Genomic DNA, 16,095 nt, shown 5'->3' with positions numbered 1-16,095 from the left:
TTTGTACTAGCTTTTTCTAGCATAGCATCGCATCGCATGCACATTGTATGCACAAGGCATACGATGCGATGCTATGTGTGCTAGTTAAGCCCACAACGCACGCCGGGATCGGTGCGTGTGTGGGCTCCATTAATCTTGTACAGCTGTGACCAATCCCAGTGCACTTCACTTGCATTCTACATCAGTATATAGTAGTAATGATTTGATATTTGGAAGCCAATACCTATATATCTTGGCAACCGTCTTGCAAAAGCTGTTAATGAAGTGCAGGGTTGGTATACAGCAGCTGCCACACTCTCTTGTCTTGGATTCTTTGCTCTGCGCTTTCTCATGACCGCTTCAGTAATACAAATACATCTCTCGCCTTATTTAATAACCTGTCACCATTGTTCCAAGTTTTTCTTTGTTGTTTTTACTGTTTCAATAGCTTGCCATTTCTTTCTCTTCCAACAAAAGTGGGTGGACAGTGCTGTGTTTTATATAGTGATGTCTCTCCATAGCACCATGTCCTGACCTTGAACAGACCACCCATTTCTGCTTTTCTCCTGATTAAATAACATACAGGCTCTCGCTTGAAGGTCCTCCTGCAACATGCTGCCCTAAAGTTACAGACTGTACGGTACTCTTTACCTAGAACGGCGACCATCGAATGCACTAAAAATCGGGTGCGATGCGATGGCCGCGATTTCCCATAGGGACCAATGTTAAAAATGAGATTGGACCCGATTTTAGTGTTCAATGCCCGCGATTTTTACATAGGAAACAATGTTAAATGGGCCACAGAGCCCAAATAGTCACCGTGAACTCTGAAATGGCCCCCATAATTGTTAACGCCACCCCACGATCAACGTCAACCCGAAGCGTGGTGAGCGCAGCGGTACGCGTCCTCCGACCTTTTCATGCCCCACTATCCACGTCGGCGTGGAGTTGAGAATAGAATAGTGTGGCGAGCGCAGCGAGCCACCGAGGCCCGAAGCGTGGCGAGCGGTCGCGGATACCTTCACAGTTATACGCGTCCCCTCGCGGGCTTCACAGGTGTCCGTGGCGACGCGGACACCTGTGAAGCCCGCGAAGGGACGCGTTTACCTGTGAAGGTATCCGCGTCCCCTCGCGGGGCTCGCTGCGCTCGCCACACTATTCTATTCTCAACTCCACGCCGACGTGGATAGTGGGGCATGAAAAGGTCTGAGGACGCGTACCGCCGCCCCTCGCGGGCTCGCTGCGCTCGCCACGCTTCGGGTTGACGTTGATCGTGGGGTGGCGTTAACAATTGTGGGGGCCATTTCAGAGTTAAAGGGCACTATTAGGGCTCTGTGGCCCATTTAACATTGTTTCCTATGGCCAAATCGCGGGCATTGAGGCATTTAACAGTAAAATCGCGGTCAATCACCGTTTTAACATTGTTCCCTACGAGAAAATCGCGGGCATCGCGTCGCACCCGTTTTTTATGTACCCGCGATGGCCGCGATTTTTGACCCCCGACGCCCGCGATTCCAATCGCGGGCGTTGTTCTAGGTAAAGAGTACCGACTGTACTAATTCCCTCCTTTTACCCAGATTGCCCTTTTATCAGGGGTATTCAACCTACGGTCCCACAGCTGCTGTAGAACTACACATCCCAGCATGCCCTGGCCATACTAGCAAAACTGTGGCAGGGCATTATTTATTTATTTATTTATTTATTAACAGTTTCTTATTTAGCTCACACATATTCCGCAGAGCTTTACAGAGTATAGTTGAACATTCACATCAGTCCCTGCCCCAGTGGAGCTTACAATCTATATTCCCTACTACATGTACACGCACACACAGACATTCTAGGGTTAATTTTGTTGGGAGCCAATTAACCTACCAGTATATTTTTGGATTGTGGGAGGAACCCGGAGTACCCGGAGTAAACCCACGCAAGTACGGGGAGAATATACAAACTCCGCACAGTTTGAGACATGGTGGGAATAGAACCCATGACCTCAGCACTGTGAGGCAGTAATGCTAACCACTACACCAACCGTACTGCCCGTAGCGCATGTTGGGATGTGTAGTTCTGCAGTAGATGTAGGTCCATGACAGCACTATGGACTATGAGGGTTATTCTGGCTCACTCGCAAAGGCACAATCACTCTCTAATGGACAAAACCATATGCACTGCAGGTGGGGCAAATGTAACATGCAGAGGGAGTTAAATGGGTGCCAGATGGGGTCCCGACAGTCAGGATCCCGACAGGCATTTACCCGACGTTGGGATCCGGACTGTCAAAACACTGACAGCCGGGTTCTCAACGGCCACCTGCTATTTTCCCTCGTTTGGGTCCACCACCCACATAGAGGGAGAATAGAATAGGTGGCGAGCCACCGTGCTGTCTGAGTCCGGACAGTCGGGATCCCGACTGTCTGACCCCTGTACCACACCCGAGTTAGATTTGGGTGTTTTATTGATTCTGTGCAGGGTAAATACTGGCTGCTTTATATTTACACTGCAATATAGATATCCATTTGAAGTACAAACACCACCTAAATCTAATTCTCTCTGCACATGTTACATCTGCCCCACCTGCAGTGCACATGGTTTTGTCCATTAGAGAGTGATTGTGCCTTTGCAAGTGAACCATAATAACCCCCTAGATTTCATGCTGTGGGTGTGTTCGGATTTTGAAGCCAATTTTTGCCTGTGAAATGTGTATTTTCATTTCCATTCATGGCTAAAGTGTCGTCATGTGACTCCAGTGGGTGGGGACCAATTTTGTTTCCCATTTCTTGGCATTAGTAACAGTAGCAGCCTTAGCTCTCCCTCCCTAATACCCCGTGTGACACAAGTAATGAATGAAGGATGTAACGGGTTGTACTAATGCGTGTATTAATCAAATAAGCCGTTTTTATTCCTCTGTTCAGAAAATTGTCCCTTCCGTAGGAGAGAACTTGGCTGCTCAGATCTATATAATAAAATAATTCTTGGGGTTGTGGAGTGTCACATGAGGACCATCTGACTTAGATCATATTTTAAGATTATCTTTCATAACAAAGATAAGACCCATAAGGACAGCTTATTCCCTTGTGACATTCTTTGCATTTCCAGAATGCTACACTCTCCCATTTGGTTTTTAGTTTTGTGTAATTTACTAAAGCATCTTGGCTAAACCCGCAGCTACGTTGCGTTCTGCTGTTAATCGTACATCGAGCGCAGATTTGCTGACTCCTGTTGACGTCACACGGAAAAGTGTAATTGCACAACTGTGGTAGGGTGGTCTCCTAATTAACATACATCATCTCTGGAATGGTTTAATACAAATTCATAGGCAGGAATCCAATGCTGTGGGGGAGCGGCGACAGTGAGCAGGGCTTCCTGCTCTCTGTCACCACTCACCCTGTCAGTATTCAACGCACCCCCCTCATACGCCAATTCCCCCTCGCTCCGTTTTTTGAGTGAGGGGAATTGGCGTATGCGGCTCCAGAAGCAGCGAGACTCGCGGCTAAATACAGCGAGTTTTCTGCATTAGCCGCGGGTCTCGCTGTTTTGGGGAATTCTCGCCGTCCTGTGCTCGTGGCATATTTCTAGCCATGTGCAGAGCCGTAAGGTGGTGTATAGTCTGTAATTGTCACTGTGCTTTACCCCAGAGACACCTCTACATACATACAGAGTCGCCTAGTATGATTGGTCAGTTGCCTTCTTAAAACAGAATTGTATTCATACTACATCTTCTGTAAACTAGGAACGATAATAAAATACTTGCTAAGGTCTATTCAGTAGGTTGCTCACCCGCTTCTTTGTCACATGATCAAATGTTGATCTCTTCTCACAGGTCCTCAGGCTTGGACTCTGGTCTTTAGTACACTGAAAATTGTCTAAAGCCAGCTATGAGCAAGTAGACTGCTTCTATTCAAGTTTTCTCACTGCATTGTCTTGAACCTACAGTAGTATGCCATGTAAACTAAAAGTTCATTTTTTATTTCCATCGACATAATCTGCATTGTGAAATATGCTGGTTTACGTATGTTTTGATGGCTTAGTTGTGGGGTGTATGTATGTATGTATGTTTTGATTGCTTAGTTGTGGGATGTATGTATGTATGTTTTGATTGCTTAGTTGAGTGGTCTGCGCTAGTGTGTTTGGTGATGCAAATGAATTATGCCAGTTACAAGCAGAAGCCTTAATCTAAACAGCCAGCAGGTTTCCAGTACCCCCTCTGTAGATGGCTCCGGATGATTACTGTGGGTCTTTCTGGTCCCTGAACAGAAGCTTATGGCTATAAGCAGTTCAGGTTGTGCAAAAAAAAAAAAATAAGTGCAGTGATGAATGGTTAACATGTAAATATGTTGTTTGTAGGTGTGACGTGGCTACTAAGCATGGAGCACGAGGCACAATTGCACTGCAGGAAGAAGTTACGACAGTTGCATGCGAGTTAGCTTTGTCACATGTTGTGGGAACCGCGTGGTTTTCACAATTACGGTCATGCTTCCTCTCACACTTGTGAAATACTGTTGAACATGACATAATTTTAGTGTGGTAAGTCTGGGGCTCTTTGGTTCTCTACAAGAGCTTTCCAGCAGCTGGCTACAGGGTACCTGACCATGCATAGTACCTGTTTTGCTGCTCTTCGTAGATCCACTAAGAGCTGATATTGCATAAACTGGTTTTACTTTGGTCCTGGTTTAATATCCCTCAGTTAACCTTGTGATTGTGTCTATAGACTATGGGAGTTCTTCAGACTTGGAGATGTTGTGTGTAGCAAAGTGCTGATGATCCGTACGCTGCGCAGCGCCTGTTATACATAAATGGGTCCTATGATGTAAGAGGCAGGACCCCAGAAGACTGATATTGACCATCTTCTCCCATGTGGGAGGCAATGAGCCTGTGTAGCAATGGCCTAAGTTTCCTAGATTGGAGGGAAGAGGCTGGCATTTTCGTGGCTGCTGTGACTGGCATCTTGTATGACCCCTTGTGGACTGAAAGCCACCCTATTATGTAAGTGATTTTAAACTCTTGTTACCACTGACCTATAAATAAATACATTAAATAAGGTATTTGGAAATACCACATCTCCTCCTGGTACCATACAACAGATTAATAGTAATTAAGAGTAATTCCCGACATTTGGGAAAAACATGAAATGGATTGGGTAATTTCAGTCCTTTTTTTTTAGGTTAGTCACTGCTTACATAATTGCGTGAATGTAGAAGTGCCCCCCCCTCCCCATCCCATCTACCATAAAAGAACGGTTTAATGTTTATCACAGGCTACGGCTCTAATAGGTTAAAGTGCACTGTGCAGATCTGCTTTGGTGGTAGTTATTCTTCAATCTGAAGCAGAGACTCGACTAAGCTGCTCATGTAAATATTTGCTCAGGCAGCTTGGAAGAGAAGTGTTGCTATTGTTGTATTGTGCCCCTGAATGCAATGCTGTAACTGCCGCTTCCAAACCTCTGAAAGCTTGACACCATGCCCTCATTGTGACTTCAAAAGGAAGGCAGCCTGCCAGTTCTGTCATCAGTGTAACTCTAGCATTCATGAGGTCTCATCGGCTGTGCTTTCTGCACAGTACCGAACTGCGAACGGCGTTATTGCCTATTAGCGTTTAACACCTGCAGTGCATGTACACATATTCCGAAGCGCTTTACAGAGAATATTTGAACAATTGCATCATTTCCTGCCCCAGTGGAGCTTACAATCTATATTCCCTACCACATGTACACGAACACAGACATTCTAGGGTTAATTAGTTGGGAGCCAATTAGCCTACCAGTATATTTTTAGGATTGTGGGAGGAAACCCGGAGTAAACCCAGCAAGTACGGGGAGAATATACAAACTCCACACAGTTGGGGCCATGGTGGGAATCAAACCCATGACCTCAGTGTGGTGAGGCAGTAATGCTAAACATTACACCATCCATAGTGCCCTGAAATAAAAAAAATAATGTATATGGCCACAGGATGACACATGGTGTTTGCATAGGTAGTCATTGGCATCTTTTTGGTACCACTACTTTGTAGATCTTCTACCAGCGAGTTTCTGAAGCCCCCCCCCCCCCCCCCCCCCATCCACTATGCAGACAAATCTTAAGCTACAAATATCTTCAGATCTCCCTTGAACTCATTTTTCACTCTATTTACTGATCAATTCCATGTTAAACCCCTGACCGCTTTAGATCAGATGGATCTTTGGTGCAGCACCAGGGATTTTTCATCAGATGCATCTGAGACTCAAGGCCCCCATACATTTAAGGCCCCCATACACTAGGGCGACTTGTCCTTAGGACAAGTCGCCCCCGACTTCCCCCTGAGCTTCCCCGGCTGCTCCCCGGGGGAGCTTGATTAGATTGGCACTTGATGTGCCATTTTTTACATGTGATAAATCGTCTCGATTTATCACATGTAAAAAAACCCGGGGAGCAGGGGGGGGGGGGCTAAGAGGTGGGAGCTGGTGGGAGCAGGGGGGCTGGGGACGCTGCGGGGGACACGTCTGTGTCCCACGCTGCGGGGGACAGCGTCTGTGCGGCGAGAAGGTAGAGGGAGCAGGGGGGGCTGGAGACGCTGCGGGGGACACAGGCTGCATAGAGCCGGGCAGGGGGAGCCGGCCGGGAGCTGTCAGTAATGAATAAAAAAAAAAGCCCATACAATGAATGGGCAGCCTGTGATTGGCTGCTGAGCGCTCTCTCAGCCAATTGCTGACTGGCTGAGAGAGCGCTCAGCCAATCACAGGCCGCCCATTCATTGTATGGGCTTTTTTTTTTTTTATTCATTACTGACAGCTCCCGGCCGGCTCCCCCTGCCCGGCTCTATGCAGCCTGTGTCCCCCGCAGCGTCTCCAGCCCCCCCTGCTCCCTCTACCTTCTCGCCGCACAGACGCTGTCCCCCGCAGCGGGGGACACAGACGTGTCCCCCGCAGCGTCCCCAGCCCCCCCCTGCTCCCTCCATCGCCGCGCCGCCCCACTAGGTCCCAAGTCGGGTGGTCGGACGTGCAGCAGGTCCGACCACCCGACGCAGATCCGATGCGCACGGGACCGCGCATCGGATCTGAGGGGACATCAAAACTAGCCGATTTTGGTCCGATTTCGGCCAGATCCGACTGATCTGGCTGAAATCTGACCAAAATCTGCTAGTGTATGGGGGCCTTTAGTCCAACTTGTCCTAAGAACAAGTTGGACCTGATTTCTCCGGCGGCTCCCCGGGAGGGGTCATACACAAGTTTTGTGTATGATAAATCGCATGTGATTTAATATGTGCAGGGGCGACGGACGCCAGCAAGGGGGAATGGAGAGCCGGGCAAGGGGGAGCAGGGAACTGCAAGTAAAAAAAAAAAGCCCATACGAATGAATAGGAAGCCAGTGATTGGCTGAGAGCTCTCTCGGCCAATCGACAATTGTTTAAGATTCGTATGGGCCCATTCACTCGTATGGGCATCCCCGCCCGGTTCCTCTGTTTCCACTGCCCGCCTCTCTGGTATGATTCGCAGCATTCCCAGCGCGGAGGCTGCACATAAGAGTAACAAATCTTTTATGTGCAGCCGATCATTTGCTTTCGTCCATTGCCAGGTTTTTGTTCCTACCAGACAGATGTGGGGTATTCACTCCCAGACGCTAATTCCGCGGGGTGAAAATAGCGACAATCCAGTGGCCATTTCTGACCATACAGTTTCACCTCCATAGGGAATCTGCAGGTGTGTGGTACAGGGATCCGACAGTCGGGATCCCAACATTCATTATCCCGACGTCGGGATCCCGACTGGCCGGACCCAGACAGCATGGCGAGCGCAACAAACCCCCTTGCGGCAGAATAGCCGGCGGCCGTTGGGAACCCGGCTGTCTGTGTTTTGACAGTCGGGATCCCGACATCGGGTAAATGCCTGTCGGGCACCCATCTGCAGCAGTTGAGTCCTGGCTGGGATTGAATACTGGTTTTATATCTGCTGTCATTCTGTGGTGTGTGTTTGTTTCTAGCCTCCAGACATGTAGTTCTACTAAGTTGCTATTCCATGGTCTTGGAATGGGTTATTGAGACTGTGGTTGTCATTATCTACAGATCCATCCCCCCTTTTTTTTTTTTTTTTACTTCACTCCTAATGGGGCCTACACACAAAATGAGTGTGCTGAGCGATCTGAACTATGCTGGATAGCTCAGGGTACACACACACACAGTGATGTGCTGAGCGCACCGCTTTCGCTGGCCCCTACACACAGCGATGTACTGTAAGGTTGTTTTCTAGTTTAGTGTTCACTCTAGGAGTGACACCGGGCAGGGCGCTGAGGGGCGGACTGGGCCACCGTCATGAAGGGGGCGTGCCCGGGCCGCCGCCGTAATGAAAGAGGCGTGCTTGGGCCGCCATTGTCGTCAAAGGGGGCGGGCTCGGCTGGCACAGTCATCAAAGGGGGCGGGCCCGACCCCTCCGAAGCCACTGTGCTGTCGGGGAAGCACCAGGCATCGCCGTCAACGGCGATGCTAGGGCTTCGCCGTGAGGCTGTTTTAGACGGGCAGGGCGCATTTTACCCTTTAAAAATCGGGCAGGGCGCAAAACAGCCTAGCGGGAACACTATTCTAGTTACAATGTTTCTCCCCCCCCCCCCCCCCGCAAAAAAAAAAAAGAGATCGGCAGGATCGCATGTGATACATTGCATGCGGACCTTTCACAAGGTATGTATCGCATGCGGCCCCCTGTTCCACGCTGTCGGGAAGGGGGTACAAATCAGACTGCAGACTGTGGTCCCATGCATACAGGGCCATGCATCTTACCTGGTGGCATGTCACATGGCATGGTAACATCCTATGTGGGTTGATTTTCTTAACCTGAACCATCAAAAACGGGGGGAAATCGGCCCAAATTGCTAGTGTATGGGGAGCCTTAAGACTTTACTCAAGCACTTCCTTAATGTCCCCTCTATTTCTAAAATAGAAACTACAATCCTTGTAAACTTCTTCAATAGTTTAATACTTGCTTATTTGTAAGAGTGAAATGATTTGTGCATAAAAAGCTTTCAGGATTCAATCTCCCACTTAAAGGCCCTTATTCAGATCTGATCGCAGTACAAATTTGTTTGGAAAATGGGCAAAACCATGTGCACTGCAGATTTGGGTGAGTTATTTTGTTTCTGTGCAGGGTAAATACTGGCTGCATTATTTTTACACTGCAATTTAGATTTCAGTTTCAACACACCCCATCCAAATGTAACAATCTCTGCACATGTTACATCTGCCCCACCTGCAGTGCACATGGTTTTGCCCATTTTCCAAACAAATTTGTACTGCGATCAGATCTGAATAAGGACCAAAGTGATGGGAGATCCACATGGCGATCAAATGTTTGTGTGGTACTTGTTTCCTAGCACAGCGCCCGATTTCAGTACGTACGGTACCATACTGAAATCGGATCGTATTGCATGTCACGTTATAATGGCATGCGATGCGATTTAAGTACCAGTCCCGCTCTCTGTCATTCCCGCCCCCTGTCAGATCCTCTCAGAATCATTCTGAGGTGATTTTCTGACAGGAGTGGAAGCATCCCTCAGAGCTGCTGGTGAACTATTGAAAGTTTATGAAATGGCTGCATCTATTAATATGTTCTTGCCTCAGACGGAGGAGACTATCGAATTCTTCCAACAGCACGATCTCCTTCCGCTGGCGAAGAAATGCGCACCCTATGCACCTCTCAGTGAAGGAGTGTATGTGGCGGTGTCATGTTAAAGCGTGCTGGCTGAAGGTGAGCCTCAGAGCGGCCCACTGGTGTCCAGGGCGCCGCTTATCCTTTGTCACCTTGGTGCGCTTTATCTATTCCTGGGCCCAGGAGCTCACCTCCATTGAATATTGTGGGCAGCAGCTTGATATTTCCAAGAAAACTGCGGTCTCGATAACCGCTGGATGCGGGATGCTTGCGCCATGGGCATTATGGCTCGGTGGAGCCGGCCACATTGTGGAGGTGGATGAAACCTTATTTGTGAAGCGCAAAAGTAACTTTGGGTGGACTTTACCACAGCAGTGGATTTTTGGTGGAATATGTCGGGAAACCGAACATTGTTTCCTTAAAATGGTGGCCAGACATGATGCCACCACATTGATGGAGTCTATAATTGAACATATTGAGCCAGGCACCACTATTTATACGGACTGCTGAAGGGCGTACAGCACTGAACAGCTGGAACTGGCTGGTTATCAGCACTTTAAAGTGAACCATAGGTTCAATTTCATTGACCCGGCCACAAGGGTTCATGCCCAGAATGTGGAGAGACTTTGGGGCGCATGTAAATGGCACAATAAGCGCCAAATAGGCACAGCACGACACGAGCTCCAATCCTATTTACAGGAGTTTATGTGAAGAAAGACATTGGGAGCTGAAAACCCATTTCAACGAATACTCCAAGCACTTAAGCTCTTCCCTAAAGATGATTGACGGATTTGCTTTCATGATTTTTAATAATTAATGTAATGGTTTTAAGTTGATATATTGTTATCATCATTTATTGTAATCAATGTGATTCTTCAATCTAATTATTTAAGTAAATTACAGTTATTCGTTAATACCTGTCGCCATTACTGTGTCAGCTGTATGATATTGCAGGTGTGAATGTGTTTCTAAAACACCACCACTATCCACGCCAACCCGATGCGCGGCGAGCGCAATGGAACACGTACTCCAACCTTTTCATACCCCCACTATCCACATCAGCGTGGAGTTGATCTTATAAAGTGTGGCGAGCCACCGATCCCGAAGCGTGGTGAGCGCACAAGAAAAACATGTCAAGTAATCCGCGTCCCCTCGCCGGACTCACTGCGCTCACCATGCTTCGGGCTCGGTGGATCGCTGCGCTCACCACACTTTATATAAAATCAACTTCACGCCAACGTGGATAGTGGGGTATGGAAAGGTCGCGTTCCGCCACCGCTCACCACGCTTCGGGGTGGCTTGGATAGTGGTGGTGACGCAAAAGAAACTCTTGCCGCTTGTACAATTAAATATCGGATCACATCCACTGTATGGTGGCATGCGATGCAATATTTCATTGTATAAGTACTCCTGTGTACTAAATATGCACATCTGATCATATGTCATAGCATGGGTGCTTATACAATGAAATATCGCATCGCATCGGATCGTACCTTGTCTGGTGCTGTCCTATCTCTAATGCGATATTTCATTGTATAAGCACTCCTGTGCATTTAATATGGACATCGCATCGCACGGCACAATACACGCTGTGCGATCCGATGCGATTTAACTACGGAGAATAGCCCTGTATGCGTACAGGGTACCGTGCGAGGAAACAAGTACCGTTTTTGTTTTTTGGCACAACGTGTGCAAACCCCCCCCCCATTGTCCAGCAACCTAAAGAGTCTACACTAATGGAAGTAATGTGAGGTTTTGGACTCCTAACAGATGACACTGTGCACCTTTCCGCGTTCCACTTCTGAAAGGCAACCATCTGAAATGTGTGGGCCTTCGGCTTTTTATGCCCAAGCAGGACAACAATTGCGTTGCTTTGTCTGGTGCCCCCATAAAATAAATTTAGTTGCCCCATAAATGTGTGGTGCGTCTGTTTTTTTTATTTTTTGAAATTACACTGCCGAACAGTGTACCTAATTCTAGGACACTTGTGCAGAATGCTATGGTATCACTTTGCCTCTGGATATGTAAAATCTATATCCCCCTCTCTCAAACTAATGCTGTGTACACACGGTGAGATTTAACATTAGATTTTGACTATATAGTCAAAATCAAATCGGGATTGCATGCAGGTCGCACAAGTTTTTAACCTTTCCGATCCCGATGCGCCCTCCAGTTCAGCACATATCGAATAGCGAAATAGACAGGGCAGCAATGACTCTGTAGTGCAAATCTAATGTAGATAGTATGAATTGTATGTAAAGAGTACAGGGTTAGCAAAGATTGCATAGCACTCGATTAGCAAGGGAATCTTATGTAGGGTACACACCAGGACGACCCGCTCACGATGCACATCGTGAGGGGGTCGTCAGTGTCTCGTCTGACCCGCTCACGGTGACACGGGGGGGGCACAACCCGCTCACGATGTGCACCGTGAGCGGGTCCGATCCGATGGCGACCCGCACCCGGCTGTATGGTCGTCATTGAGATCCTACCTGCAGCAGGTAGGATCTCAATAACGACCGACCGACCTGCGGGACCGCGCATCGGATCGGTATCGGTCCACACCAGGACCGAAAAGGGCCCAATCAGCACACAATCTACATCCAGTTGGTCGGAATTGGATCTAGATTGAGGGGATCGGGCCCTAGTCGTCCTGGTGTGTACCCAGCATTACTGTGTGTACACAACAATAGTGAGAAGCGCTCCTCCCAAGTGTGTAACATTTTAGCTTAGAGCAGGGGTGGGCAATAAATGTCCCTCCAGCTGTTGATGAACTAACCCTCCCAGCATGCCTTGCATCAGTTTCAGCATGGCCAAATAGCAAAACTAAGGCAAGGCATGCTGGGATGTGTAGTTCATCATCAGCTGGAGGGCCACTTTTTGCCCACCCCTGGCTTAGAGACGACTAATGTAGAAAATATATTCGTGGGACCAGTTCTCAGGTTACTTAGTTTTACAGTTGGAGATATTGGTATGTTTTCCATATATAGTCTAATTACAAGCTTTACAGATGTAAATCTTTCCAGAGTTGGCTGTAATACGATGACCAGCATTGACGGCATTGTATAGATCTGTTTATTTTAGGTTTAAAGTTAACTATTTCTTTTTTATAAAAAATATATATAAATATATATTTTTTGTCTTTTCAGCCGCATGAATTTGACGAATGCCGTTTCGATATCAGTGTTAATGACAGTGTATGGTACCTACGCGCACAGGATCCGGACCACCGGCAGCGATGGATATGTTCTATAGAGCAGCACAAGGTAGAACTGACCTGTTCATTATTTTATACAGAAAGTGATATACTGTATATAACTTTTAACGGCAATAATCTGCTCTTCTGATAAACATGATATTTATGCTTTAAACCAGGCATGTCCAACGTTGGCCCTCCAGATGTTTTGAAACTACACATCCCAGCATGCTTTGCAATAGTTTTAGCATTCTCTAATAGCAAAACTGTGGCAAAGCATGCTGGGATGTGTAGTTTCACAACATCTGGAGGGCCAACGTTGGACATGCCTGCTTTAAACCCTCTCATTTATTTTACTCCCTTTCAAACTAAATGGATTTCTATAAAACTTGCTTTTGGCACGAAGCTACTGCTTAAGTATTCCGTGGTGGTGGTGTTTATGACTGCATTGAAATACCAGTAATGGCACCCATCATTACAACTTATTTTGTCTCATTGTGGATTTTACTTCTTACCCCCAATGGGTGCATGGAAAAACACCATGTTGGGCTACCATAAATATACAGGTGATTTACACACTGTAAATAGCATTTAATTGGATCAACCTTTTACAGTTACATAAAATGACATTTGGGTAAACTTGGTGCATTGCTTGAAATATGTGGTTATTGGAAAGGCTATATTTTAAGCTACTTAGCTGCTGCTCAGCTGGAGAAACAGGATCACTCTCCTCCTATTTGGTAAAAAGAGGATAATGGACATTTTGCTTGCTAATTACAATCCCATTAGAAGCAGGAGCTTAAGTTTCAGCTGTTCACTGAAGTAGAAGTTGTTACAAGGTGTCTTGGGGTTCCCCTACCCACAATTCACTATCATAAGCAGCTTTAAAGTGTAATTGCTTATATTATAACTTTATTTTGTACATGAAGGTAGTGTTTAAATGTCATATTTTATTTATTAGGCATCACAAAGTATCCATAGCGCTGTACAAGTCGCGATGGCACTATTAACCAGGCATGTCCAAACGGGGGCCCTCCAGCTGTTGTGAAACTAAAAGTTCCATCATGCATTGCCACAGTTTGGCCTTTAGGGAACGCTAAAACTATGCAAGGCATGCTGGGATGTGTAGTTTTACAACAGCCGGAGAGCCACAGTTTGGACATGCCTGGTAAAATCGCTTACAGACCTACAGTACACAACAGCCAACCAGACGGAGGTTCCATTAATTTCTTCCAAACAAATACATGGAGCAACTGCTACTTTTTGCTGCACTGGCCCTTATGAACAGAACAACACTCCATATGTGCGCTGGGGCTCCGTATAGAAGTAGGGTTAGATGTTGTAGAAGGAACCAGGATCCATTGGTTTTAGGAAATTGGTAACACAACTAGAAACTATTCCGATTTAGGATTTAGCTTGCAGCTTGCCAAGCTTTCCCCCTTACGGAGTGACCCTGTTCTGGTATTTATAGCATGTTACTATGTGAAGATAGAAAAAATATACATGGGAAAGTCTAGAGTTAAAACGTAACCATGTAGATAATGTTCTAGATCAGATCACAGATATAATTAGTCAGTCGTGTTTTTTTTTTTTTTTTTTCAGTGTGCTTGAGTCTTTCTTGAAGTAAACTTTACAAGTCGCATACAAAAATTCCCTTTTAACTCAGAGTTTTAGGCATTCAGTCTTAAATGAATACCCAGCAATGTAGTTCTGTCCTAACCAGGATTGATCAATCTGTTGCCCTCACTGCCAAGCAATCGGATCACATGTAATACTCCTGCATTGCCAGCTGGCACTTCGCTGTGAAAAACAATTGTGTGCCTCCCCCCCCCCCCCCCAAGTCTTGGTTCGTCTCTCTTCGCTTACTCCCGACCACAAATACTTTGGCACACTGGTGCTAAAACAGACTCCTCATAGTCATGTGCAGATGAAGCATGTGTTCCGGTAATCCGCATTAACACTTTGAGTGCCAACATTGCTTTGGGGATACTCAAAATATCCGCTAAAAAATGCCAGCGTCGCTGACAGCGACTGTTCTTTTTAGTATAAATAAATATGAATATGGCCAAGTCAATTAATTGAAGTTTAGTTAAATATTGCACAAGAATGGTGATGAAAGCTAATTATTGACTTTTTGCACATAATATTTTGAAGAACTGTTAGCTTTCATTTGCAAGTTAACCTGTAACGAGGCCAGAAAACCCACGGCTTTCCAGGTATTTTGAAACTACAAGGATAGATAATTCTAGTGTGTGTGTGTGTGTGTGTGTGTGTGTGGGGGGGGGGGGATAAATGTATCTAACGAGTGGTATGTGAAGTGTTTATGTCCACCCTGTTATATTTATAGATGGAATAGGTAATGGCCACTATTACAGACACACAGAATTTGGACGAGGTGCTGTATACACTAGTAGAAATGTATTTAGTACTTGTTTAGTTTCATGGATCGGAGGCGCCGTGAAACTAAACAAGTACCATGTATTTTAATGGCTTTGTTCCCAAATGGCAAAGCCTTCTAGCTCCAGAATGGTCTTTGGGACATTTTGACATAAGAAATTGATGGCTGTATAATGGAGTCCATAAAGGAAGCACTTTCTATGAAATGGGCACCTGTGTGTTCTGTGTCCGTGTACTCTGCAATAGACAGCAGAACGTATTGGGAGAAACGCTTTGTTGTATATTTAGATGTCCTGCGAAGTACATAGTTCTGTCATTATATTACTGTTTATCGCAAATGGAAAATTTGCTTTAGGGTTTGTTTTTATTTTTGTACCTTTTATTTGGTGCTATTAAACCTCTCTGCATCTGCTTGTATCCCGTGACCACACAAAATAAAGCTGTTTCTTTCCCGGCAGTCTTGCAGCTAGACTTAGGTCACCAAGCTCTGCCTTATGCACACGTGCAGCACTGATGCATAGGAACTGGCCATCTTGCAGCAGTGTGGCTGCACATAACCACAGAAGCAGGTCTAGGTTCAGATGTACGGGTGAGCCATTAGTAGCAGTAGCCTGTGGTTCATGTGAGATGGAATTCCGAAACCAAAATGTGGTAGACACAAGTCCACTCTTGTTGCTCCTGGAAGTGTAGCTTTCTGGACACATATTGCCTGCTGGTATCTCCGTAGGCAAACCTGGCAGGGTGTAGCTTGCGCCTCAGGGGTAAATGTATGAAGCTTGGAGAAGTGGTATCTATCACCATAGATCGATACCACAGAAGTAGATTTATTAAGCTTGGGTAAGTCCTACCTGTTATTTTTCAAACCAAGCCTGTAACTTCATAGTTAGGAGCTGATTGGCCGGTGATACAAACCAGT

At 46.3% G+C, this 16,095-nt stretch overlaps 1 protein-coding gene across 2 annotated transcripts in view; it reads left to right on the top strand.

Annotated features, from left to right (window-relative positions):
• CERT1 (ceramide transporter 1) overlaps positions 1–16,095 on the top strand; it is a 101,863-nt gene that overhangs the window by 11,112 nt on the left and 74,656 nt on the right. For both annotated transcript variants that reach the window (XM_083151932.1, XM_083151933.1), the window contains exon 3: positions 12,736–12,852. In XM_083151932.1, coding sequence (XP_083008058.1) covers positions 12,736–12,852 — 117 coding nt within the window. The remainder of the gene's footprint in view (positions 1–12,735; positions 12,853–16,095) is intronic.

The sequence above is a fragment of the Crinia signifera genome, chromosome 1 (assembly GCF_055691185.1).
Source record: "Crinia signifera chromosome 1, ASM5569118v1, whole genome shotgun sequence".
Lineage (NCBI taxonomy): Eukaryota > Metazoa > Chordata > Amphibia > Anura > Myobatrachidae > Crinia > Crinia signifera.
Note: the sequence above shows the minus strand (reverse complement) of the source record. Positions and strands in the feature narration are given on the sequence as shown.